Source organism: Gavia stellata, chromosome 23 (assembly GCF_030936135.1).
Source record: "Gavia stellata isolate bGavSte3 chromosome 23, bGavSte3.hap2, whole genome shotgun sequence".
In the NCBI taxonomy this organism is placed as follows: Eukaryota; Metazoa; Chordata; class Aves; order Gaviiformes; family Gaviidae; genus Gavia; species Gavia stellata.
In genome coordinates this window covers 12,057,680-12,084,970 of record NC_082616.1, presented here as the reverse complement: position 1 = coordinate 12,084,970, position 27,291 = coordinate 12,057,680, and the positions used below count along the sequence as shown (strand labels likewise).

The following is a 27,291-nucleotide window of genomic DNA, read 5'->3' as shown; positions in this document are numbered from 1 at the left end:
TCAAATGATTGGTTGATTTTAACTTTAAAGGTATATTTTGGAGTTAAATCTTTTATTTTTCTTCTGGAAAGCCCTTGAATAAACAGTGTTTAAATAAGATCTATTTAGTGTTGCCCTATTTATTTATTTATGATTTCTGTAAAATGTCTGAGGCAGAGGTTGGAAAGATATTTATAGTTGTTTTCAAAATACTTACTAGTACATTAAGAATTGCAATTTTAGCTGTCCTTTGCTCAGATCCTTTTATTTCAACAATTCTAAGCAATCATTTTTACCACTTTTCAGGGTGTGCTTTTGTCACCAGTTCCAGAGCTAAGGGATTCTTCCAAACTTCATGACTCAACTTACGTTGAAGACTGTACTTTTCAGCAGCTTGGGACTTTCATTCATGCTCTGAGAGATCCTGTCCACAACAGAGTAACTTTAGTAGGTATTATCCTGTAATGTGAGTCAATGCTTCATTAGCAAAGCAAAGTGAGGGTCAAGTTTACTTCTATGGCATAGTGAGACATTGCTAGCAGCTCCTGATCAACAGCAAAATACCACACCTGCATTGGTGGCTCCACATTTTTCTCTCCTTAGAATATTCTACAGGTCACAGAATTTAATTGATTCCCTCAAGTGATTCAGCTCAAGATCTATTTCTAGTGTTTCATGGAGCTAGTATCTGAGGTTGCAGATTTTTAGTGTAGCAAACAGCCAGGAATTAGGAATATGCTTAATACATAAATGAGTTCTGAGTTGGTAGGAAATGACCCTGGCTTTGTTTTATGCATTTCATTATTTGACTCTTAACCTTTTTTATGTTTTCAGGAACTCAGCAATAATACCATGGTTCGGGTTACAATTCCTGAAATCGCCACTTCGGAACTAGGTATGATTCAGAATCCATTACATGAAATATGTTCCATAATGTTTGAGAGTTCACTTTCTTAAAGTAGTTTATGCATAGCTTAGACTGTAATGATTCAGTACCATGTATTCCAAGCTCTATTAACTTACTTTCTAGAGCTGCTACTGTTTATTTAGGTGTGCTCTGTTGCTTTTAGTGCTTCACCTGCTGCACTCTTAAAACTTCCTTTGTTCTTTAGGTTGCTTTGCTCTCTACTATTGTGTATGTTCTTGCTCGAGGAAGGGCTGAGATGCCAGTTCAGACACAAGCTGGTTTCAGTAATGAGCAAAACAGAACTTTTTTTTCCCTTTGTCTGGTGAATTAGAGGGGCTGTGCTTAATCTGAACTAAAGGAACAGCTGTTGGAAGTTGTGTGGTGTGGCTTTTATTGAAGGAGTTGCTGGAGAGTTAAAAGAAGGTCCAAGAACTGTAGAGATTTTTAGCACTGATCAGAAGAAGTACCGGGAGGTAACATGGAAAACACCTAATTTTTTTTTTTCTTTTCCAACAGTGAAAAGATGTCTGCAAGGCGTCAAAGCTATCCTGCCCAAGGAGATAGCAGTACAGATGCTTGTCAAGTGGTACAATGCTTATAATGCTCCAGGAGGACCGAGCTATCACTCAGAATGGAATTTATTTGTAACATGTCTCATGAATATGATGGGTTACAACACAGAGAGACTGTCCTGGACACGTAACGTAAGCAAGCTCATGTGTTTGTTCTCCTAGCTTATGCTAATGCTACTGATAATTCTTCAAGGTTCAAAATGATTAGAGAGACACTGAATTGTGTCAGAAATAGATTGTCTCTTATCTTAAACAACAAGATGCCATTGAATCAGTGCTATATTGCTAAATTTTAGGTGTACGTTTTAGTGTGTGTTTGTCATGAAATATATTTATAAGGTACTTACCACCAACTACCTTGGTCAAATAAAAAATAAATTTTGAAGGTTTTACTCCATTTCATGACTAACACTGATGCATTAAAGATTTGATTCACCTAATCCATATTACGCTATTTTTGCTAGAAACACAAATCACAACTCAGATTCTTGTTTCCTAAAGAGGGTTTTCCATTTAGCTTTTTAATTACAACATTTAAAGTTCTGTTTTTTTCAGCTGTTTCACTGGATGTATTTGGAGTTTTCTGTGAGTTAGTTTCTTGCTAGCAAGTACATTTGTAGTACACTCAGGGGAAAAAAAAAACCAGCAAGGATTTGCCTACAACTGAAGTGAAAGCAATTACAGTATATCCACATTACTAGCATTAGCTCATCCACGGTAGTTCCTCTGTCCTAGTAAATACCAGCTGTTAGGCAGTCAAACTGTGACATTCATGCACCATATACTACATTAACTAGCTGTGTATAGAAGAAAATCGAATTGCTTTAGGTACTTCTATATACTTTGCTTTCATATAAAACATACTGCAATGTTGTGTAGTGCTTAATTTGAATTCACGTGTTATGATAGGTGATTCACTTGTGCAACCTTGGGAATTTCAATACTGAGCTACTCCTGATCTTTTTATTTCTTGCAGCTCGATTTTGAAGGATCACTTTCACCAGTTATTGCTCCAAAGAAGGCTAGACCATCAGAAACAGGGTCAGATGAAGTAAGAAATGGTTCTCTTTTAAAAATAAAAGCCTTGGGGAGGGGTTGGTTGGTTTGGTTTTTTTTTAAAGGCAAACCAGAGGAAACAGCCTCAGAGTATTGCATTTCATCTGAGCTCATCTGATATGACAAGCCTTTGGGGGAAGAAAAGTTATTTTGCCCTGTGCAGTGGCTGCATCATGTGACATTGCTTGTCAGGGTTCTCACTTCCAGAGAAGTAGCATGGACTCGGGAACAAATCTAGGATGGATCACAAAGCAATCCCAGATAGTCTCCTGACAGTGTCAAATCTCTTCTAGATGCTTCATCCTTTTAAAATGAAGTTGTCTCACTCCCATCGCTACTCAGCACCTTTAGCAAGTTAGGAGCATCAAATTATACACTTCACTGAATACGCTGGTTTTCACAAAATTTAGTGGAATGTTTAAGATTGATTCACTGGGTTTTGCCTAGACAGGAGTAGGAAGTTTTCACATGGTTGAACAGTAAAGTGGATGAGGCTTACTATTGTCCCATCATAAGAGGCTTATGAGCTGTGGTGGTCCAGTCATGCTATCAGCTTTTCGTGGGCTGACAGCTCTGTGAGCCCATGGGCTTATGGACTACAGTCTACACGGAACAAAAGTCAGGATCTAATGCCTGATGTGCTGTGGCAGAGGAGGCACAAAGAAGACTGGGAGCACTAGGTGAATTGCATAAATACTTAGTGAGGTCTCATGCACAGAATATTGGTGCAAAGAAGGCACTCTCAGCTTGCTTTTGTCTTGTTCTCTTAAATATAAGGCTTTGATTCTTTTATGCACAACGGAGAGGGGGGGGGAAGTATGAAACTTAACAATTGAATCTCTGTGGCTTGCAGGGTTTGTGCAGCACATTTACCATAAACCAATACAAATGTGATTCTTTTATGGGGAAAAAAACCTCCTCTGTAACAGTGCTTTAGAATTCTCTTGCTGGAAGGTTATGTTCACTGTGGAACCTCTCCCCTCTTTCCTGTTTGTTTGTTCTAGGACTGGGAGTATCTCTTGAGCTCTGATTACCATAGGAATTTTGAGTCTCATCCTGTTGCCAAAGCTTTGCGACTGGACCCTCTGGAAGTTTTGGCTCTGAAGGATGACTTTTCACAGAGCCTTAGTTTGGATTCTTCAACCCTCCTTTTCACCCATATTCCTGCTATTTTCTTTGTTCTTCATCTCATCTACGAGGACCTCAAACTGAATAGTCTAATGGGAGAAGGAATTCGTTCACTTGTTGTTCTTCTAGTTCAGCTGGCCAGGTATGCCCAACTGACAAATTGCAGGTACTGTATATTGTGTGGTGTGTATTATTTTTATGGGTAATTTGAGGATTGCCCAAAGTGGATCAGACTTTTCATGTATTTGAAGAAAATGAATGAATGTTTAAAATCTTACTGTGCTTGAAGATATTTGCCATAGCAAATCTCTTACATGGTTCTGGTCACTTCCCAACACCAGTGTGATTCACAAATCTTGGATGCTGCAGCTCCTGTTTTTTCTACTGTATTGTCACAGCTCAGCTCATGAGATCTGTCAAATATTTTTGTTTTTGTGGAATCTTCACTGCAGCCAGAGACTGCACGTTCATGTCTTCCACAACCACCTTCAAGTTGCATTGCATGCATATAGATAGATAGATACAGGCACGTGTTTAAGTAAAAGGCCCAGTCACGTCTCCCTGAGTTGTATTTGCTATTTCTACTAAATTTTTTCTACGGCTATAGATTCTTCCCCAGTAGCACCTACCACAGCTGGCTGGCTAAATGGTTCCCAGAAGTGGCATCCAGTCCCTAGTGCTGAGAAGGCTGGCCTGTCCTCTGTTCCATCATGCCAACGAGAAGCAAGTCTGAAATGAAAGACCGTGTGTCTTTTGAGGCTGGCAGCTGTTGTATGCATTCATGTCTTGCAGATAACCCAGCAGGTTATTTAACTTTAACAATTGGAATTTGGAGGAAGCCGTAGTGACAGTGGTCACACCTTAGGCAGTGGTGGAGGTGGGAGGCAAAGCAGAATGACAGCTGAAGAGAAATGTACTGCCGGAAAATTAAACACACAGATTCACTACTTAAGGAATGAGCAGTGCCCATGAGCGGTCTTAGTTAAGGAAGTCAGAACTTCCCTCCTTGTATCTAGTGCTTACACAAACATTAAAAAAAACCAGAAAATGTCACAGAAATGCAGGAAGGTGGAGTGGGTTTTTTTCCCCTTTAATGTGATTCACCTCTCTCTCATTCTAGGGACTTAAAACTTGAAGCTTATATAGATTATTACTACAGAGACTATCCAGCCCTTGTCAAAACCTCCAGACAGACTTGCATAATTGATCAAGGTGAGTTTAAGGCTTTGCGAAGCTGGATATTCAGTGATAATGATGTGCAAATTATCTCTAATACTAAGCGTGTTGGTAACTGTTCCCTTAAAGCTGGTCAGGACTTAATCCCAATATGCAAAACTGTGCTCCTAGTGCTGAGGTTGCCTTGTTCCTTTAATAGCTTCCTAAGAAGACTGGAGTGAAATTAGCATAGTATAGTCATGAGCTGGTGCCTCCAGTCCAGTGTCTCATGGGACACTCCACAGAACAAGGACTTGGGAGGGACTGATGGTTTTGTCTTGGCACACTCCAGCTCGGGCTGGCTGAGAACTCTTAGCAGACAACTGTGGAAGAGCCTAGTAGTGAGATGTGCCTCTCTTGTGGAAAGTGTTGCTAGGCTGGCAGGCTCTCAGTTCATAAAAACTAAATCAGAGCTAAAACCACAAAACTTAAAGTTAAAATAAGGTCATATGTTGCCTGTGTGCCTGTTTAGTGGCCTACCAGCTGAAATTTACTAGTCATGTAAGAGAAACTATTTCTCCTAATCAAAAAAAGAACCTTGTAGCATTGCTCAGGCTTTGCTATTCCTGTTTGTGGACAGGGAAGGCAAGGAGGTTATGGTTAGGTTGTTCTTTCACTTAAGCAGTTTAATGTTGTTGAATTACAAGACTCTTCCAGGGAGTTTTTTTGAGAATTACTCCATACTTACTCCTTTTCACCATGGGCTGAGATAATTTTTGTTCTTGAAAGACAGGTAGGTGTCTTAAGTTTTCATTACTGTCTAGCTATAAACTTCCATCTAACAAGAGGAGTATGTGATCTGTAACGTTTTGGGGACATACTATATTTTGGTTGTTAAAAGAAGTACTGTAGGGCTTGCTTTGGGAATAGCGGAGAATTATTGTGCATTTGCCATGAACTCAGTGTTGTTGCTGTTCATGTGATTAAGTCCAAACAGGTTTCCTGCACCATCCCTCATTTTTTTCTGCTGAGCCTCCAAGTATCTTTCAGTGGCTGAGTTCGTGTCTGAAGGGAGACGGGGTGCAGCCTTACCCTTACTTACCAGGAATCTGTGAAAGGAGCAAACTGGTAGTACTGGTACGTACTCTGGTAAAAGGGATGTGTTTTATTCTGTCAGCATAGCAGCACTGTGGCCAGGGTTTGCCCCAGCTGCTTAATTTCCTGCGAGTGAAGCGTCCCCAGTGGGAAGGCAAATAACAGAGGGTTTAATTGTACTGTGTGGAGCAACAGGGGCATACCGGAGGGGTATTGAGCCTGTGATAAATAACTCTGCTGTAGCTGTACTGTTTGGAGACTTAAGCATCTCCGAGTATTGCTGCTCTGTACTAAGTAGACCTGGTTTGTCTGCATGAAATTCTCTTGAGTATCCCTGCAGTATAGTAAACTGTGCAGTCTCAGCCTCTCCACAGGGACAATAATACGTATTTAGCAGAGAGAAATCCCTCTGAGTCCCCTCTTCTCTTTTATTCCTTTAATATTACTGAAGGGTGTGGATGGGTTTTAGTAGGTGGGAGGAGGTATTTGAGGTTGGGCAGGAGAGCTCGTGAGTGCAGAATGAGTAGCCTATGCTTCACTGCTTATGTTTTTCTTTTGTGGTTTGCAGTAGTGGCATGTGCAAAGTAATAATGTAACTCAAAGTTAACTGTATTTTGTGACTGAGAATTTCCCGGCTTTCTTCTCGGGCATGTATCAACATAAATATTCAGGCGCATGAGTAGTTATAAGTGCTGATGTTATCTTCTGGTCAGCCTTGCTCACTTATTCACAAAGCGTTTATGGAGAAAATCTACCAATACAGGTTTTGGAGCAGAGGTGTTGAGCCTGAGGCGGATGAAGAGAAAAACAGGGAGGAGAGACTCTGCTCTGACCCAAGTGTCCAAGATTAGTTGCAGAGTCTTTGATTGGAGCTGCCAGGAGTCAGCCAGTCCTGTGCTTCAAAGTGCAGAGGGTTGAAGCAGCAGCACTGAGACTGTTCAAAGTGCTGATGCTTTTGCTTAAAATTTGCCTCTGCATTCAAGCTCTGAAGAACTGTAGCCTTTCCCTCAGGCTATCACCTGTGTCTGTCCAACTGTCTTTTCTCCTGCCTCTGCCTGACTTGCCTATGTGGAGGTCAGAGCTGGCATGTTGGCAGTGTATCTTATTGGAAGATCTTAATGAAAAGCACAAAAGATTTTTACCTGTGACTTTTGCTTTTGGCATGCCAGGTTGTCTGGCAGTATCAAAAAGTAAATAGGGTGACAGATGACTTTGATTTTGTTGGCCAGATAGCTGAAGTGGACTCTGCGTTAAATGGGGAACAGCTTTTCACTTGGAGCCTTCACAAAGTAGCCGATATTCAAGATGTGGACGAAACTGAGTGAAAAGTGGTGTCTGTAGAAGATGTGTGTGTTTTGCAGGAGAAATTACATGAAATGTGAGAAACATGGAAAATATACTAGGAGTGTGTTTTCCTGTTTAGAAGATCTTTCTCTTCCTATCTTTGAAACAATTATTAGAGAAAATTCAGTTAATTGTTTCAGGATTTATTTTTTCCAAACTTCAAGATAGAAATCTAAAGCATAACAGTTTGTTACTTGCTTCAGTTGTTTCAATCTCTTTTTACTAACAATGTTTTCATAGCAATCCTGTCCCACTCTTTAAGTTATTAAAGATATCTTCTGCCTGTTTTGATAGGCAGCATAGCAATAGCTGCGCACTGAGTGACGTTGTATTATGGTATCTCTTTCCTATCCAGAGTGTGGCTCTGTACATACTTGGTGATGAGAGCGCTGTATCTAATGAAGCCTCCCATTATTTGTACAAGATTACATCAGGTAATGGTGCTTTGATCCTGTCATAGTATCTCCCGGTGTCTTGTTTGTTATGTGCTGTCCTTTTGCTTGGAGAATATGGGAGTCATATGGCCTTCTCTTTCCTAGGACAACGAAAACAGCAAATAGAACAGGATGACAATCGGTATGAGGTTTTTTAGTATTATTTTAAACTCTGAGTTTTTGACTTTCTGCTGAGTTTTGGACTAGCTTTTATTGGCTTCTTCTTTATTCCCCTTTATTTTACAGATGTCGTTTCAGACACAGCACATCTGTTTCCAGCCTGGCTGAAAAGTTAGTTATTTGGATGACTAATGTTGGTAAGAGCAGCTTTTATCATTGTGCAAAGTGGTAACAATTGTAAGTTAATAGTCTTGTGCTTGCATAACATGAAATACGCCTTATCTAGTTTTGATAAAACAGTTTCTTTTTTTTCTCATTAATTTTAAGGTTTCACCTTAAGAGATCTGGAGTCTCTCCCCTTTGGTGTAGCTCTTCCTATTAGAGACGCAATATATTATTGCCGAGAGCAGCCTGCCTCAGACTGGCCAGAAGCAGTTTGTCTCTTGATTGGGCGCCAGGATCTGTCCAAACAGGCGTGTGAAGGGAACCTGCAAAAGGGTAAATCTGTGAGTATGAGCATAAATGGATTTCATGATACTGGGTGTTGGGCAGAGCACTCTGAACAGAAACTTCCCACCATCTGCTGATGCTCAGGGCATCAGAAGGTGCAGAATTCAAGACTGAGGGCAACACAGGGTTTACACGTGTGTGAGGGTTTCAGTATAAAAACCAGCATCTGGCACAGGAAGACTACATGCATAGCTGTGGAAACTGTCAATATAAAACAGATTTTAAACTGAGTTTAGGCATGGTGCTCAAAAAGCTTTGCCTACAGAACTATTTGGTTGCCTCTGTAAGTCTTCCTCTTCTCCAAAATGGTGGTTCCTTTGAGAGGTGTTAGAGAGGTTCTGGTACTCCGTCCCAAGACTCTGTCATCAAAACAGCAGTGGCACAGGGAAAAAGAAATGGGTATTTGTCAGTCTGGCTCCTTCTTGGGTTGGCATGGCTGGCATCTCCCTCTCCTCTGGAAGAACTGGATTGCTTTCTGAAATACACTTTTTAGATACTTCTCCTGCCCCCCACCACCCACCCACCCACCCTCCACCCCGCCCCCCCCCCCCCCCCCCCAAAAAGAAAAAAAAAAGGGTTTAGTTATTTGTATCCTGAAGTAAAGTGGAAAAAAAAGTGTGGTGTTTTTCTTTTAAACATTTTCTTTTGATTGTGAGATGCTAGTGATTCCCACAGAGTTGTAGCTCACTTCAGTGTCTTCTGTTGAGGACACTCTGGAAGCCAAAACTCTTCTTGGAAAGCTGGCTAGTGGCGTGGATAAAAGCACTTCATAGTAGCAGAGAGATTGTAACCTTTTCAGAAGTCAGGAAGAGGGATTTGTAGTCTCAACTGCATCTTGGTCAAGATCCTTTTTGCGGTCTTTAGCTTCGGATGTGATATTAAAATTATTCCAATTTTTTGTAACAGAGGCTTCATGACTAACTAGATATCAAAAAAGTTAATTCACTTAGCAGAAAAGTAAATGAACTACCTGTTCAAATCCCATGTCCCACCACTCATTAAATACGGATTTTATTTTCTGCTGGTGAAGTTTTGCCCAACTGTAACAGTACTGAATCATAAAATGATGATAAATTTGATTTTATCACTTACTTTATAACAATGCCTCGAATGTATGTTACCTTAAAAGGATAAAGTGATCTTCAAACACCAAATTGTTTGTCATTTCTCAGGAGGGCAGGGTGGAGTTTCCTGTTTCAAAACGGACGCTGGCTATATGGGTGGTGCAGTTATGTATTGAGATTTAGTGCATATTTATCAGAAGAAATTGGTTTTCATTCATCAGCTGTTCATTTACTTACACTCCTGGTGTCATGTGTTACCAGTGAGCCTTAGGAAGACCCTGTGTTCGATCTAGTCTGTGTTGATTCTGTATCTTTCAGCTTACTGAAATTCTGAGGTACAGAACAGGAAAAATGACCAGATTAGAGAGAGGTGTGGGGTTTTTTGTTCCTAGATTTATCATACCAATATTTGTCATCACTTGCCTTGTTATTTTTTTAAATTAATCTCTCATCTCTGAAAGATGGAAAAGAAAGAGGAACATGCTGGCCCACTTTAAGGTCAATGTCCAGATTATTTTGTCAGGTCATAAGGAAACTGTATATTCTGTGGGAAAGCTTATTTCTGCAGAATTCTTTAAAAATGAAATGAACCATGCTTCATGCAGAGTGGCAGCCTTGTCTGAAGCAAGTGTTTGGCAAGCAGATTGTGGGCATACTCTGTTGCATCCTGACCTATGCTATCCTTGCCATTCTTGTCGGCGGTCCTGCGCATCGCTTGTGTGATGTGAATAAACGGGAAGCCAGACTCTTAAATGAGGATTTCATAAATCTTGCATAGAAAGAGGGCTTTTCCACAGTGCTTCTAAGCAATGAAATGCTTCAGTATTTTTCTGGTCTTGTAGCTCTGGTGTGGAAGTTCAAAAAATGTTCTGGTACCGTGGTGAAACCCAGGTTGGCTGACAGCAACAAACATTTGGGATTTACTGCCATGCACGCTGACTGGTTTTTTTAATAGGTAACTTGGTTTTCCCAAGGTTGTTGTAGGGGGGAATCCAAATTAAAGCCCTAATTCATGAAAACATCAGTAATTAGAAAAATAAAGCAGGTTCTCAAACAGAACACGCAGAACAGCAGCTCTGACTGGGTTGAGGGTCGGTGGGTCAGTAGGTACTGGCACTTCTAAAAGCAGGTTTTCACCAGAGGACTGTGTCTGTTCCTTCCAGATTTTAACCTCCTGTTTAATATACATCAAAATGCTCATCTGAGTTTCTGTTTTTCACTGCTGAACTTGAAGAAAAAAACACGTATGTTTTTTCACAGCTGTCATAGGTAATTGTGTAGGCAGGGAGGGGAAAGCCCTTTCCTACTACCGCTCTGAAACAAGAAATAGTTCTGAAAGAAAGATAGCTATTTCATGTCACCTCTTCAAGCTTCTGCTCGTCAGTCCTTGCTCAACAGCTTTTGCTACATCTTTGACATATTTGAGATGTCATCGCCTTCTCTCTTGATAGTTATTTATCCCATTTAGGTGTGCAAGAATAGTTGATTACAATGTTCATGACTGCACAAATCCCAGTCCGTTCTTTTCACAGACCCATCTCAGTGCAGGTAGTTGTGCTGTGTGCATCCAGGTTGTGGCACTGGTATTTGCTGGCTTTCTGAGAGTTAGCAGTATCCACGTGCACTACTGGAAATTACTTCTCTCCTTTCTCTTTCCCTTGCAGTCTGTGGGCCCAGTGCTGTCCTCCGATATTCCCTCTGGAACCGAATCGGAAGAGGATGAGGATGGCATGAATGACATGAATGAGGAAGTGATGTCGCTAATATGGAGCGAGGATTTGAGAGTGCAGGAAGTACGCAGACTCCTTCAGAGTGCCCGTCCTGTACGTGTCAATGTAGTGCAGATGCCAGAAGCTAGTGACCATGAATACATAGAAGAGAAAGAAAACCGGTAAAAACTGTCACTGTTTCTAGCAGTATTTCGTTAGCATTTCACTCAGTTGAAAAATTGAATATTTTTGGTGGCTTAAAGTTAAGTATGTCTAATCAAACAGTGCAATATACTTTAGTCTGAACTGACCGTTGAAGTAGGCAGGCCTGAGTGAAGGACACATAGAAGAGGGTTGGATTTCATAATCCAAGACTTTGAAGCTCAGAGTACATCAAAAGTCTGCTGTATTTGAGCTGGAGGGCTCTTCGGATTGGAGCAGCATATGGGAAAGATTGTTAGTTTGAACCCCAAACAGCACGTTGAGATCAATTAGGGTTTGAAAGCAGATGATAGCATTTTTTTTCCACCTAAAAAGTATGAAATATAAGCAGGACCTACTCTGTAGAGAAAATGTCTCTGTAGAGAACAAAGCATCGTCCATCCCCTGCCTAAAACTGGAGAGCTCTTTGTTCAGGGCTGATCTTAGGTCTAAGTAAGGCTTGGGTCGGGGGACCTAATTAATTCTACAGAAAGCAAATTCACTATCCCATCCCTCTCTCTTTTGAAACGTCCTATTGGAGCCATTATATGCCTAGTGGCCTCACAGTTGTCCCCGTCCTGCTTCTTTATTCACTTATTTTGGGGATGTTAAAAGTATCCTCTTTAAAAAAACGAAAGGAAAAAAGCAAACTTCAGAACATCATTAACATGCAAAACAATCTACAGAAGTAAGAAGCTAAAGGAATGCATCAAATTATTGTCTGACCTAACAAGCTGAGTAATCTAACAAGTCTAGAAAGTGTTTCCAGAGTAAATCATAGAGAATTGTGGTCAGCATTCTTGGAAGCACCTTATTAATTCTGTACACAGGTTATTACTAGATGTTATCACTAGTCATAGCAAGATCCCATACAGCAATCAGCTTTCTTTTGCTTTCTCCTTTCACCTTGTTTCTGATATGGCTGCTAAATTGTCCATAGCACAGATTTGTTTAACTAGCACCTAGCTTTAAGGGAAAAATAGAGACAAGTTTCAACATGATGTCATCTAAAGTAGATCTTTGAGATTAATCTTGTAAGGATAAAGATTTGGTTCAAAAGTTTAACCTACTGGAAAAAAAGGAATGACAACATGCTATCTCATAGTAAGGAAAAAACGGTCTGTCCAGTGCCTGTTGTCTGTAAGTTCATTTTATATCATGTATTTGGAAAAATTTTCTGTATTAAGCAGCTGGCGTGGTTTTCCTGCCGTCTCCCCAACAGGCTGTTACAGCTGTGCCAGCGAACCATGGCACTACCTGTTGGACGAGGAATGTTCACTTTGTTCTCATATCATCCTGTTCCAACGGAGCAGTTGCCCATCCCTAAGCTGAATCTAACTGGTATGTTGGTCAGAGTTTCTTTCAGTTGTTATCCCGTTTCTTTCTGAACCTCTCGTAGTTTTTATAGCATCTTCTGTGACTCTCTGCAAAGAGTTCCACAGCTTAAGTGTGCTTTTTATGAAGTAGCTCTTTTTGTTTTGAGTCTGTCACCTATTAGCTTCTTGTTAGTAGGCCAATGTTGTTATCTAACACTGAGACCTTGTATCAGGTATGTTCTGAGAAGCAGAAAGAAGCAAAATAATTTGCCTAAGGGCACACAGCTGGTCAATGTTGGTGTCATACAGGACACAGATACTGCAAAGTCCACATCGCTGGTTTATCTACTGTGCTGTGCTTCTGTTTTCTGACATGCCTGAAGATAGCCAAGGCTGTCTTCAGAAGTGTTACCTAGCATGCTGTCAGAGTTTGTTCACTTGGCACCCTACTAAGTTGAGAGCTGTTTCTGAGGCGGTTTGGATTTGCCTAATTGCTTTTAATGATTCTATTGTGGGCAGGCCGTGCTCCTCCTAGGAACACCACTGTTGATCTGAACAGTGGGAACATCGATGTGCCTCCTAACATGGCTTGCTGGGCCAGCTTTCACAACGGGGTAGCTGCCGGCCTGAAGATAGCGCCTGCTTCACAGATAGACTCCGCTTGGATTGTCTATAACAAGCCCAAAATTGCTGAACTAGCAAATGAATACGCAGGCTTCCTCATGGCTCTGGGTCTCAACGGGCATCTCACGAAGCTTGCCACGCTCAATATACATGACTACCTAACAAAGGTGAGGCCTTCTTTCATAGGCAACAGAGAAAAATACCTGTAGGAATTGAACTCTTCAAACAAAACAAGAAAGAAAAGTCAGCGGATTTCTTTGAAACACTGAATTGGAAGTTACCTGGTGTGGGAGAATATCAGAGTTGCTTCATTAATATTAGTAGTGCAGGACTTCATTCCTCTTTAAAAGATTTTCAGCGGTTTTATCATTAAATCTTCCCATGTTGTGCACAGCTCATTGGGACAGGTGAATACTCTGAATTACTTCTGCTCAATTTCTATCAAAATGTTTGTTAATCTTTGCATTAACAAGTTAGAGCTAGGGACTCGAGATTTTATGGACTTAGCATTAAAAGGCTGAAAATCATACACGCTTTTGAAATCTCACCTTAAATTGTAAGAAGTCATGAATACGTAATTACTTTCAAACTTAAACACCAGGAAACAGCACATGTGACTTAAGGGGTGGGATTGATAAAGAACTACCAAGGATGATAGATAAGATCCTTTTAAAGCAAAAGCTTCAGGTTTTGTTCTTAGAACAACCCAAGTGTCTGGGGTTGTTTTTTAGAATCTAAACATCTACGTTATAACCATGCTCAGTATGTGGGAGAACTTCTATTTGGATTGAAGTCTGCATCTGCAGTAAGATCATACATTTGGGAAATACTGTTATACCCGTAACAGCTAGTGTTCATTTTCCTGAAGAGGTGGCTCAAAAAAGTTTAGCTGCTGTGTATACTTGAGAATGTCAGGCTTGTATTAGATACCAGGACAAGTGTCTTTCCTTTCCTGAACATGTCTGCATGATCGCTCATAGTTGTTTCCTTTCTCAGGGCCATGAGATGACAAGTATCGGACTGTTGCTTGGCGTTTCGGCTGCCAAGTTGGGCACAATGGATATGGCCATTACGCGCCTCCTGAGCATCCACATACCTGCCCTTCTGCCACCAACTTCAACAGAGCTGGATGTCCCCCACAACGTGCAGGTGGCTGCTGTGATAGGAATAGGCCTTGTGTATCAGGGCACTGCTCACAGGCACACAGCTGAGGTTCTGCTGGCTGAAATAGGTAGGTGCCAACACTGGAAAAAATGAGATGTGGACTGGGAGAGTCACAACGTGTGAATGATTTGCACAATGCATCGGGGAGCTGAGAATTTTAACATTTCTTTTAACTGTACATCTCCCACCACAATACTCACCTCTCATTTTCCAAACCTCATATTCTGTTTACAGAGGAACAGAAGCTACTGTGAACTGTGTGTTTGTATAGCGTAGAACAATCATTGAATTTAGTAGAAGAAGCGTAGCAGCACCACTGCTGGACCTAGATACTTTTTCCATCTGGAAATTTTGTCTGATGAGAGCTGGTCTGGGGTTTCTAGGGTTGCCAGCTACTTGGTAAAAGGACTGCTGTAACTATACGTTCCTACTGACCCAGATGCTGTATCTGCAGAGCTCCTGACCCTCTACAGCTTTGGAGCAGATCTGTTGCACACTGTATACCCAACACATCTGATGCTTCCCAGACATTTGTTGTTTCTCATGTCTGTCCATGAGGTAGCTGCCACTGTAGAAACCAGAGACAGAGGCACTGGGTGGGGAAAAATGCTTTCCTCTTGCAAGGACAGTCTTCCTGGCTCACTAGGTTGGTGGAAGTTCAGCCATGGTGTCCTAAATGCTCCAGTTCTGAATTTTGTTTAAGGCTTTCTAAACAGGAGTCTTCAAGAGCTGATTCTGAACAGTAAATTTCTGATCGGAATTGTGTCCTCATTCTGTGCATAGTTCTTCTGCTTTTATTTGTAACAGTTAAGTTCTTATTCGTGTTTATGTGTAACTTTAGTTAAAAGAGACTGTGTGGTTTATTAAGTAGAGAATGGGATAAACGTTAAGGGTGAAACGGTATCTGTGCATGTCTGGTAATTTGATATGTGCAATCTTTTCTAGCAACAGCTTTTGAACTGTGCTGACAGTATTTGGATAGCTTCAGAGGTCTTAAAGTACATGCAATTGTAACATGGCATTGTCACTCTGTCTCTGAACTCCAACCATATCATTTAGCAATATATACTGCTTCTGGAGGGGTTTGCCATTTGGTGATGGATGGGTTAAGTGACAATTACTTGTCATTTCATTGAGAGCTTTCCTGACTTTCTTGAGAACGGACAGATATTTTATTTTTTTTCTCATTTCATTAGAAATGTAGTGCTTAATTAAACAATGTTTACTTAGCTGGAATTTTACAAGATGAATTTCGGTGTTTTGTTTTCTCCAGGACGTCCCCCTGGACCAGAAATGGAGTACTGCACAGACAGAGAGTCCTATTCACTTGCATCTGGGCTAGCCTTAGGCATGGTTTGCCTAGGGGTAAGTGCCTCTCTTCAATTCAACTGCAGTTAGCAGAAGAATCATTATGTATTGGGGTGGGCCGAAAGCATTTTTTTTTCTCATATAAGAAGGCACCTCCATATTATTTCTTCTCCTCTTCATTCCTTAGCATGGCAGTAATTTGATAGGCATGTCGGACCTCAATGTTCCCGAGCAGCTTTACCAGTACATGGTTGGGGGTCACAGGCGGTTCCAAGCGGGAATGCACAGAGAGAAGCACAAGTCTCCCAGTTATCAAATCAAGGTATGTGTTGATGATTTTTGCTCATTTAAGCTGGAAATAGCAATAGTTAGAAGTCTGAGAGGCGTGTGTCTGGATGCACCAAGTGACTTTGAATGCATATGCGCACCACTACCGGCTGTTGCCTTCCTAGTCAGCGGGTCTGAAAGCATGCATTGTGTTTTCACAGGAGGGAGACACCATAAACGTGGACGTTACTTGTCCGGGTGCCACACTTGCACTTGCTATGATCTACCTAAAGACTAATAACAGGTATTAACCTTGGAATTGCTCAGACATTTTGCAGTAACTTGTGATAGTTTAAATTGCTGTAATGTTGGCTCTGCTTTGTGTGGCTTACTCAATTTTGTGCATTGCTAAAATATGCTCTGTAAACCCTGTTCCTTTACTGTGCTCTGCAGATCCATTGCTGACTGGCTTCAAGCACCAGATACCATGTATTTGCTGGACTTTGTAAAACCAGAGTTCCTTTTATTGAGGGTAAGATTGTCTTTTCATTTCTCCATCTACTTAACGATACTAAAAATGCATCTTATTTTAATCTTTTATTTTAATTTTTAATCCAGCCCACATGCCTATCATGCAGAATCCTTTAGGTAGCTGGTAACCCTCTTGCTTTCCAGCCAAACTCATACCTTCAAACAATTTCTCCTTGTAGTAAGGCAGCTTGCTGGTCATGAAGCACTAGAGACAGAATTTATTGAGAAATATTTGAATGATACATTTTATGTGGAATGTTAAATTAAGTGTTCAGGTAAATTTTTATAGCTTTTCCCTAATTAATTTCACAGATGAAAAATAAGTTAGGCCTCAGTATCTGTTTTAAGTACATAGTGAATTTTCGTTTCGGTTTACCAGCTAAAGGTACAGACCTTGCAAGGATTTATTCTGTGGTTCTTTTTTCTGCAAGCAGAATTTGCATCTCTTAAAATAAAAGCAGTTTTGTCATTTCTGATATGAAGGCTGAGAAACAGTGAAGAAGCTGCTAGTCGGTAGCTGCATTGTTTGCGTTTCTGGATGCATTTAGTACATTAAAAAATACCATTGATGTTTGTGTTGGGTTTTTTTCTTCCTTATGTTTTGGCTTTCTCACTTTTTTAGACCTTGGCTCGATGCCTGATTTTGTGGGATGACATCTTGCCCAATTCCAAGTGGGTTAATAGCAACGTGCCTCAAGTAGGTATTTACACTTAATGTGTTTACTTCCCAATTTTACATCTCACTAGATTGTTCTGCATGTGAACGTTTCCTTAGTGACATCAGCTGCACAAGAAAATGTATGTTAATCGTGTTCACATGACAGAGATGATGGTTACACTGGATCCCTGCACGGTTATGGGAGCACTGGGGACTCCCATCCCGTCATGCTAGAGAGGAGAGGGTTGAGGAGGAATGCAACTGTTGAAGACATAAAATGGTGACAGAGAGAGAAAGGGATTAAACTTCCCCCACGTTGACCAAGCAAGAAGCCAGGTGCAAAATTACTGCAAGGAGGTTTCAGTTGAGCATTATAAATAATTTAAACATCTATCAGAAATACAGAATGCTGGTGGACTACGTAGCCTCTTGAGGGCTCACCCTGTTCTGTTTTCTCTCATATTTGAGTACATACACTAACATCGTGCTTTTGACACAGTCTTGCCATAGTTCTAGAAATCTTCAAGGGACCAGATCCAGGAGCATTGAACGGTGTCCCTTTTGGATCAGAAATACAATGGCGCAATAGCATGTGGGGGGAAAAAAAAAGCTTTCATATGCCTGTGAAACAGACCTGTTTTGTATCACTTACGAACCCTCAATGCCCAGAGTTTCAGTTAATTAATCAGTTTCCCCTGGACTAATTTTTCTATCTCTTACGCTTTTTGTAGATCATAAGAGAGAACAGTATATCTCTTCATGCAACAGAGCTGCCTTCATCTGAAGACCTGAGTTTAGAAACACTGGCGTAAGTAACATGTAAAAAATTATTTTTTTTTCTGAAAAATGCAGCTGAACTCTTTATAGAGATATCAGCATGCAAAAAAAATCTCTCCCTTGATATTTAGGGAATTTTATTCTCTGTTTTCTGTAAAGGATAAGTCTGTCTTTTCAATTTTCCCATTTTTTAATTATAAAGGAGTTTGTGATGCGTATTCAGATGAGGAAAAGAGAAACATTTAGTCATTTCCTGTTTATGTTGCTTATTAGGCAAGCTCATGTCTACATCATTGCTGGAGCATGTTTGTCACTGGGATTTCGATTTGCTGGTTCAGAAAATCTGGCAGCATTTAAGTGCTTGGTAAGAGGTTTTTACTTTTTCCCTTCAATTTCCACAGAGCTGTAACTTATCTCTTGTACCTATATTTAGTATGCATTTCTTTTCTTTCCAGTACAAATACGCAACAGATTTCCTGAAGTGTTTGTCAGCGCCAACAGCTTCAATAGTAAGTTCTTTCTAGTTTTCTCTCAATGAAAAGGAGGCTTTGTTGTGTAACGTACTTTGATTACCCTCACCAAAACCTTAATGGAAAAAAAAACATCCCTTTTACTTTTCTATATTACAGACTATTTACAGAATGTGGCAGGGCTGTGAATCATTCTTGTTAAGGACTTTGCTGGTTCTCCGCTCTCCCTCTTTCTGTGGAATGTGGTTTTCGAACTCTGGGGTAGAAAGCAGCATATTAGACCGACCAGAAGCATGCATTTGACCACAGAAGTGTAATAAAGCCTTCCCTATTCTACTTGAAGACAGGTCACTATAATCTCGAAACATGCTTGAGCGTCTTGCTACTGTCTCTCGCGATGGTGATGGCTGGCTCCGGAAACCTGAAAGTCCTTCAGCTTTGCCGTTTCATGCACAAGAAGACGGGCGGAGAGATGAACTATGGGTTCCACCTGGCTCACCACATGGCTTTGGGGCTTCTCTTTCTGGGAGGAGGAAGGTAACTTGCCATTTATAAGGCAGTTTTTTTTCTTCTCTTGCCTCTCCTGCAAAAGCTGAAGCAGTGTGCAATTTACTTGATTTTTGTTAATATTTTTTAATAATGTACAGATGCATAAAGATGTTTTCTGCTGCAAGTGAAAGTGCTGTTGTTTTCTAGATGCTACATTACTTGAATGCCATAGGAATGTTTCTGGCTTGTGTTTATTTCCTACTGCTACATGTTTATTTTGACTGCTGTAGGAACACATTTGTAAATTCCTTGCTTGTACGCACTTTGCTGCTGTACCTTCCCTTCCCTGGGACACCGAAATATTTTGGACACCTTTGCTACTGGCCAGCCTGTGTCAGCACTGAAACTAATAGATAATGTTTGTCTACAGGTACTCGCTGAGCACTTCAAATTCTTCCATTGCTGCTCTCCTTTGTGCTTTGTACCCTCACTTCCCTGTTCACAGTACAGACAATCGGTAAGGGTTTGCTAGAGTTCGTATTTCCTTATGCTCAATCATCTTCTTGCAGACAAGGTTATCTAGAGGCAAATCATCTAGAATTTTTACCTAGGTTGTCTGTAAATAAATTTTTGGAGGTTTTAAAAAAAGTGGAAAACGGAAGAAATAAGTGAAGATACAAGATGATGGTAGTGATCTTTGATCAGTGAGGAAATGCAAGCAGGTTTCCTGAGGCTCTACGCTGTGCTCCTGTAACTTGACTGTTCCAGTTTGCTCAGCTGAAAAGATTTTCATGCAAGATCTGTCCATTTATGACTCTTAATCAGTTTTAGTTACAATTCATTAAGTCCTGTTCTGTTAGCTAACCCGTACATGTTAAAAAAAATATAAAACCTACTACATTACTACAAATTTATCTTCAGTTTAATTGACAGCTGTATTTGGTTATTGAGCTGTGTGTAGTTTGGTATTCGGGGATTTTTCCCTGTCTGTACTGCATAGTGCTGAATTCTGTATTCCCACACACAGGTACCACCTTCAGGCTTTGCGTCACTTGTACGTGCTGGCGGCAGAACCAAGGCTCTTAACACCCGTTGATGTGGATTCGAACACTCCTTGTTACGCACTGATAGAGGTTACGTATAAGGTAATGTGTCTGGGAGGCAATAAGGAGCGAAGGCCTTTGAGAAGGTGTGGGAGACAACTGAAGACTCTGATATACCAAAAGCACGCTATTTTCATTGTTGTGGCCTGCAGTCTTTGGGTTTGTTTTCAAGTTGTGGTGGAGACAAGCCAAATTCTACGCAAATAATTGAAGGGTTGTGCTCAGCCCACTCACACCTCACATGTGCTTTCATGTCACCGTGAGAGCAGAATACAGGACAAGTAAAAGGCACCACAAAGTCTTCAAACAGTCAACTGTGTAACGACTGACCCAGCATCATAGTTCTCCTCTTTCTAAAGAGGAAAGACTTTCAAAGGCACAGAGGTGGTTGGAACCATCTGTGGTTTTAAAAGCCTTCTCCTAATTCTGCTGAAACCAGCAACTTAGTGTTTCTCCTTGGTGCTTGCATTATGCGTCTTTTGGGGAAGAGTCCTTTCTGCGGGATTTATTTTGTACAGTGTTACGTGAGACAGGTGATGCTCGTGAAAGGACTAAAGTAAGGGTTCTTGGGATTTCAGGGGGGAAGAGGTGCAGTATGGACCCCTTGTGGTTCTGGCAAAGAGTTTTGCATGTTCATAATACAGTTTGTCTCAAACCTTCAGATTTCAGTTGAAGTGTGCCTGACTTGCACGATGTTATGTGTTGATCCATCCATGGGAAATATACCTTTAATTTAGGCTTATGTTTCCTGACATTAAAGGCAATGCTAAGTCATGTATTTACTCAGAACTCAGGAACAGAAACTGACTGACTTCTGCCAATGGAAGTTGTTATAAATGAGATGAACGTTTTCTTTCTTTTCACATGAAAATGAGCTTTACTAATATGTGAATACTGGTGGTATTTTGAAGGGCACACAGTGGTATGCAGAAGCTACCGAGGAACTGATGGCACCCACGCTTCTTCCAGAGCTTCACTTACTGAAGCAGGTAAAGGAAGTTTCCATTTTAATGAGGATTTTAATCACCCAGTTTGTGTCACAAACAGTGCAAGAACAGGGACTCAGTGACTTTTCTTTGATTCCCTGTCCAACCTTAGCCAGGCTCTGGACAACGCTGTCCCATAGTAATGGCTTTGGAGACAATTCCGTCACTATAGAGCACGTGTTTAAATTATGCCATGCTCTTCTCTTTGGTTGTGATTGTAACGCTTTCAAGATCTGATGTAGCAAGGCGTTCCCTGTGTCAGAAAGCTTCAGTGTAGGAGAGACAAAGCTAGGTGCTCTTCCTGGCTTTTCAGGGTGGGTAACACTATAAAAGGGCGCATGCCCTTGTAAGGGCCCAGAAAGAACTGTAGGCTTATGTGGAAAACTCTTAATTTTATGATTCTGGTTATATCTAGTAATAAAAATGCTTACATTGACAGATCAGAGTGAAGGGACCACGGTACTGGGAATTATTAATAGATTTAAGCAAGGGAACGAATCATCTAAAGTAAGTATTCTTTATAATGCCTAACTGAATAATGACCTTGTAGTAATATTTTTTAAAATTTTTTTAAAGCCTCCTGTATTTGTAACACCTACGGTTTGGAAAGAAGTCTGGTTTTGATCGGTTCACTGTTGTGCATTTGACAGCACTTTAGGGTGAAGAAAGAAACTGCGTAGTTGGTTTCGCCTATTGATGTGAATAATTCATGCAAAAACAGGGCAGGGGAAAACCTGATAGTAAAAACCGCAGATATTGGCAGCGGGATTGAGCAGTACCAGAAACCATCTTAAACTCATGGTTTTAGTTTAGTTTTGAGTTGATATGATGTCATGTTTCCCAGACTGTTGATACAGTAGTTAGCTAACTGTTACTGCTTTGTGAAATACTATTTTTCTCATGTTACGTGAAGTATACAAAGTACTGCTTACTGCATTTTAGCTCTCCGTCGGGCAACTGTGAAAAACAGAAATCTTACCGGAATACAGTATCTGTGGGTAAAATCATTCTCATCTTTGTGCTTAACAGCCTACAGTGTAACTTGCTGCTGTGAGTAGTACAGAAGAAGCCAGCTGCATCTTTCATCAGTAACATGGTTTTTCTAGTTACTTTAAATGCCACTATCGAGATTAAATTAGGCACTACAATGCAGCATCTATTGGTCCATGCCTTTTAAAGATGACAAACAGGGCTGAGGCAGAGCGCAGATTCCCCCAGATCGGGAGGCACATACTGATTAATTTGCTGCACCAGAGCAGGCAGAAGCCAGCTTTGCTCTCCTGGGTTGAGCCTTTACCACGCTTGAGCACTTGTTTGTCCAAAAGAGCCTTCCTGTGCTGCCGCAGCAGAAACCAGCGTGGGTGACTGAGGAACTTGCTGCCTTTGGGACTCATCTATTCTCTGGGTCTCCAGATGCTTTGAATTTGTCAGCTCTCATGCCACATCATCTTGTCCTCAGCCCTTTAAAATGGTAGGGACCTGGCTGGCAGTGTTTTGAGGTAAATGCACATGTGAGAAATAATTTTCCCTATCTTACTGCATGTGAATTGCTGCTATATTGTTATGCTAAGCAGTTAGTTTCAATACAGATAATTTAGTTATTTTAAGGATGCCCAGTGCCTACAGTTAATGGTGCAACTGATACTTAAATCAGGTAAACATGCAGCTGCTTTGCAATAGTGTAACTTTGAACTGCTGCACACTTCTGTTTGTAGGCTTGGTCAGGAATAGCGGGGTTTTGTTGGTTTTGTGGTTTTGGTTTGGTGTTGTTTTTTTTTTTTTTTGCACATGGAAAAAGAACCATCACAGCACGCCTTTAAAGCTGTGGATACCAACTTGCATGGTTTTCCTTGGTGCTGGGAGCTCATCCTAGAACAGTCTGACAAAAACCTGCAGTGGCTTCAGGAAGTTATATTCCTTATATCAGTAGGGCTCATCCCTTTTTTGTCACCATTGCCTGCCATCACATCACCATTTTATAGCAACCTGCCCTAAAGATACCAAGATTTATATGTATACGCAAGTGGGACAGGATTTAAATAATCAGGACAAAGCCTAAGCAGGGATATTGTCACATATGAGCTGTTGGACTTCACATTTCCTTTACAAGTCTGCCTCACTGTCTATATGTATCAATTTAAAGTGAGTGCTGTTGTTGTTGTTATTTCAGATCAATTCTTTCAAAGGGTGGTGTCTTGTACGTGAAGCTGAGAGCTGGGCAGCTCTCCTACAAGGAGGACCCGATGGGCTGGCGCAGTCTTTTAGCACAGACTGTTACTCACCGAAACTCTGAAGCTCGGGCGTTCAAGGTATCGCTCCCAAACTGGTTTCCTGGCAGGAATGCTGCCTCTAGAAAGGCTGAGGGAAGCACAGCAGGTCGTGTTGTGTTATTTATTTTCAGCACCTAGCTCTGCTGCATGGTTATGAGTACTGAAGTTACTTGCTTTGCTTGAGGGAAAGGAAGTCTGGTGGCTTTCACAGGGCATGTGATGAGCTTAAGCTAAGAGCAGCTACGTGAATGTACGTTTGTCGTGGGCAGACAGAAACGTTGGACGAGTTTTGCCCATGATGTGCTTTATGTAGGTTACAGTCTTCTCACTTGTGTGCTGGGGAAGGAAGGGTTGGGTATAAATTGCTACTACAATTGTGCAGTAAAACCAAAAAGTTCATTTTACGAGTGTGTTTTAATCTGTTTTTTAGCCAGAAGCGATTTCAGCTTTCACTTCTGATCCTGCTCTGTTTTCATTCGCTGATTATTTTTGCAAACCAACTGTGAACATGGGCCAGGTACGGTGCCTAGATGTGGACTAGCATGGTTTCTTGCTTGCATGAATAAAAGGTGGGAAAAACCTACAATAAACTGAGGAACAGAATTCAGTCCTTCAAGTAGTGGGGAATATTCTAAGGGATGTTTTGTAACACAAAGATGTAAAACAGTGTTGACCCTATAGTTTTTCTTGGTTTTGCTTGTTTTTTTTCCCATTGGTTACATCACAGTTGCTGCTAATTGTCTACAGCAGTTGTATTCATTGCAGAATGCGTTTAACAAATACAGAGTCCTGTTCAGTGTCCTGAAGCATTTAGGGGAAGCCGCTGCAGAAGGGTTAGGGTGTTTTGCACTGTATTTCTCTGCACGAAATGACTTACGGGAGGGACTAAAATACAGCTGCATTATGCCTAGTTTTAATAAGTCCAAGAATGAAAGCAAGCTGTGTAGGATTGTTAGCTATCATTAATTTATGTAATGTCAGTGCATGGGTTAACTTTAATGGAAGGAAATGTGAGCAATGCGAGAACCTGAAATAAATTGTATCTAGCATGTGTGCTTTGTTAAACATGTGTCTTTTATCAGAAACAGGAAATCCTGGATCTTTTCTCCTCAATTCTTTATGAGTGTGTTACCCAAGAAAATCCAGAGATGCTGCCCACGTACATAGCAATAGATCAGGTGGAGTAAACACTTTTTTTTCCTTTTTTAAAGCTACACTTTGGCATAAGAGTATTGTTCATTGCATGTGATTTTTGTAGAAGACAGAAAGCAAGAAGGGGAGACATATTAGCGAGCTTACAGGGAGATAGCAGAGATTTTAAAGGCAAATTGGAAAATAATTTAAGTTAATGAAAACTGAAATTACACCGGAAACTTTAGCCGGCGTATTTTCTCAGTAGGTGCTCAGGAGGGCAGCCCTTGGCAAGGGGGGGTTTAGGATTCATTTACTTAATGTTTATGACAGCAATGTTTCTTTCCTCCTCCAGTTCACATTCTCACAGTCACTTTGTATTTCCCCTCTGCTAGGCCGTGAGGAGATTAGAAAGAAGAGAAATGTCTGAGACATTTGAGCTGTGGCAGATAAAGCTGGTGTTAGAATTTTTCAGTTCCAGAAGTCACCAGGAGAGGATGAGCAGGAATCCAAACCGAGGACTCTTCATGAACTCTGAATTTCTGCCTGTGATGAAGTGCTCTATCGATAACACTTTGGATCAGTGGCTTCAAGGTATAAAGAAGATAACTTTAATCCTACAGCCATGATCGCAATTCAGCGTTCTTGTCGTCTCACAGATCCAGGTTGACTTTTGCCTCAAAAGTACTGAAAAATGATAACTGAAGGGAAGGCACGTGCATGTTAGCATAAAACAACTTGCTTTCAGTTTAGAGCGTTTGGTGTGAAACATTCACTGAAGAATTATGTTTGACTGTATCGGGTGGGAAGTTTAGTTAACGTGGAAGGTTGTGTTTCCCGGAGAAAATGCTTTCCTAATATCGCACTGGGAGAATTTTCTAGGAGCAAAGCAAGGGGTGACCACAGCAGAGAACAGGGTGTAGGGTGGCCATGGCAGAAGGAAGAAGGTTTGCAAACAAAGCCCTAGCCCATCTCTGGGGGGAAATGGAGGCTCCTTTCAGCCGGCTTTTTCTGTGGAAATACTGTTGTCTCTCCTTTCTGTTTCCTCCCACAAATGCTCCCTAAATTCCATCTGAGTGTCTTGTATATTACAGCTGGAGGGGATGTCTCTCTGCATTCCTACCTAAGTGGGCAGCCCACAGAGGAATCTCAACTGAGCATGCTGGCTTGCTTCCTTATTTACCACTCTGTCCCAACACCAGGTCAGCTGGCAGCTGGAGGCTTGGAAGGTAAGACTGGAGTGCAGGACAGCGCTCTGAACTTGCACAGACACACGCTCCTGGGTTTGGTCTTGTATATCCTGTAAATTCTGTGGCATTTCCTCTGAAAGCTGTTAGATTAATTTTTTTTTTCTTTGTTAATTGTCTCGAGTCTGGACGTAAAAGGTAGAGACTTCATGCGGGACTAAAGAAGCCAGAATTAGCCCACATAAAAAAAGTCTTGGCTTTTCCCTGGCCTGCAGGCAATGACGTTCTCACAGGCAGCAGGCCCAGATAAGACGAGCTGTGACAGGAGAAAGCGTTCTTTTTGTTGGGCTAGCCTAGCCGTATCCCGAATGTCCTGAAATCTCTTGCCTGTAAGCCCCTAGTCAGAGCGATCACGTGCTCTTCTAGGTTTCCAGCGGTAATCTGATTTGGGATCCAGGGAAATTCTGCACCCTTTTACTAGGCAGCTTTTCTCTTGGCTGCCATCAGCCCAACCTGGGGATGTACCAGTCCTCTGCTTGCCTAAGGTTTCTCAGGTTGTGAAAGAAATGCAGCTGAACTTTGATTTGGGGAACTCTGTGGCTTGCTTAGGGGTGTGACACGAATGTTACCGCCTCAGTGGTGAGAGGAGTCTGTTGCTGAAGGCTTCCCGGAGGCCACAGCCCCCAGGCTGGGAGTCCTGTGCAGGCGATGGCAGCCTGAGCTCACAGGCTAGTGTGTCTCCTCTTGGATGTTTTCCAGTCAGGTGCCTGGGTGTCTGTCCAGGTCCAAAGTCCTTTATGGAAATTCTGGGTTTCTCTGTTCTCTATACCTGTTACACGCCTCTGTTCTGGGAGTTCCTGCCACATTGATTGAATCTGGGATTTCTTAAAATTCTAATGTAAAAATTTACTTTTTAACCAGCGTTGCAACGAAATGAGTAACAGTGAGCACATCCCCAGAGATACACCCTGAACACTGGCTGGCTCTCCTTCCTCTACTGACAGTTCTTCTGTCGGGCAAGCGTTACACCAATACATGCTCATTTTTCTTTCTTTCTTTAATCTCTTTAGGAAGCACGAACTTCTCTGAGCTGCTTTTGAAGTTCAAGCAGTTGAATATGCCAGTTCGTGCCTTGCTAAGGCTCGCTCCTCTGTTGCTTAGAAATCCGCAGTCCATGGTGCTGTAGGTCCACGGCATTCGTTCTGCGTGCGGTTACTGAAGGACAGAGGCAGCTGTGTGTTGTTTCATGCTTTTCAGAAACATACAGGTAAAATGTACTTGATTTTTGTAACTTCTCCAACAACATAAATGCCAAACTTGTCCCCGGATGTGGTGACTATGACCAGGATTTATTTATAAAGTGTTATAATGAATTAAACAAAAAATTGTAAAAGTGAACTAATAATAAATTTACTTTTGTAACTAAGGATTGTTTACAAATGTCTTTTGTGGTGAATTCTGAAAAGACCTTGTCTGGGAACCGTACAATTTCCTTGTTTTTATAACTTCTTTGCTTTTGATGTCTCTTAATCCGCTTCCATGAGGTACTGTAGATTTTAGGAGATAGGCAGCCCAGAAGACGCCAAACTTGCATTTCCTCTTGGGTCTCAGGCTGGAAGAGAAAGAAAGCCACCTGCCATGCCGCTCGCATCGTGCCAAGTATGCTTTTCAAGAACTGGCATGATCTTTCAGTCTCATTCATGTACTATTTTTTTGTCTTGTAAAGGCTACTGCAT

At 41.3% G+C, this 27,291-nt stretch overlaps 1 protein-coding gene across 1 annotated transcript in view; it reads left to right on the top strand.

Annotated features, from left to right (window-relative positions):
• ANAPC1 (anaphase promoting complex subunit 1) overlaps window positions 1-26,959 on the top strand; it is a 34,290-nt gene extending 7,331 nt beyond the window's left edge. Inside the window, exons 14-47 of the mRNA XM_059828492.1 lie at window positions 286-426; window positions 814-874; window positions 1,403-1,590; window positions 2,435-2,509; window positions 3,519-3,784; window positions 4,763-4,854; window positions 5,786-5,934; window positions 7,592-7,670; window positions 7,776-7,812; window positions 7,917-7,987; window positions 8,118-8,300; window positions 11,042-11,255; window positions 12,497-12,615; window positions 13,110-13,381; window positions 14,211-14,445; window positions 15,652-15,743; window positions 15,874-16,008; window positions 16,175-16,257; window positions 16,407-16,485; window positions 17,107-17,181; window positions 17,874-17,950; window positions 18,193-18,283; window positions 18,375-18,428; window positions 18,733-18,926; window positions 19,309-19,395; window positions 19,906-20,023; window positions 20,893-20,970; window positions 21,407-21,474; window positions 23,138-23,276; window positions 23,668-23,754; window positions 24,320-24,415; window positions 24,764-24,962; window positions 25,463-25,597; window positions 26,626-26,959. Of these exons, the coding sequence (XP_059684475.1) occupies window positions 286-426; window positions 814-874; window positions 1,403-1,590; window positions 2,435-2,509; window positions 3,519-3,784; window positions 4,763-4,854; window positions 5,786-5,934; window positions 7,592-7,670; window positions 7,776-7,812; window positions 7,917-7,987; window positions 8,118-8,300; window positions 11,042-11,255; window positions 12,497-12,615; window positions 13,110-13,381; window positions 14,211-14,445; window positions 15,652-15,743; window positions 15,874-16,008; window positions 16,175-16,257; window positions 16,407-16,485; window positions 17,107-17,181; window positions 17,874-17,950; window positions 18,193-18,283; window positions 18,375-18,428; window positions 18,733-18,926; window positions 19,309-19,395; window positions 19,906-20,023; window positions 20,893-20,970; window positions 21,407-21,474; window positions 23,138-23,276; window positions 23,668-23,754; window positions 24,320-24,415; window positions 24,764-24,962; window positions 25,463-25,597; window positions 26,626-26,741 (4,185 nt within the window). The 3' untranslated portion in view covers window positions 26,742-26,959. The remainder of the gene's footprint in view (window positions 1-285; window positions 427-813; window positions 875-1,402; window positions 1,591-2,434; window positions 2,510-3,518; window positions 3,785-4,762; window positions 4,855-5,785; window positions 5,935-7,591; window positions 7,671-7,775; window positions 7,813-7,916; window positions 7,988-8,117; window positions 8,301-11,041; window positions 11,256-12,496; window positions 12,616-13,109; window positions 13,382-14,210; window positions 14,446-15,651; window positions 15,744-15,873; window positions 16,009-16,174; window positions 16,258-16,406; window positions 16,486-17,106; window positions 17,182-17,873; window positions 17,951-18,192; window positions 18,284-18,374; window positions 18,429-18,732; window positions 18,927-19,308; window positions 19,396-19,905; window positions 20,024-20,892; window positions 20,971-21,406; window positions 21,475-23,137; window positions 23,277-23,667; window positions 23,755-24,319; window positions 24,416-24,763; window positions 24,963-25,462; window positions 25,598-26,625) is intronic.
• The last annotated feature ends 332 nt before the right edge of the window (window positions 26,960-27,291 follow it).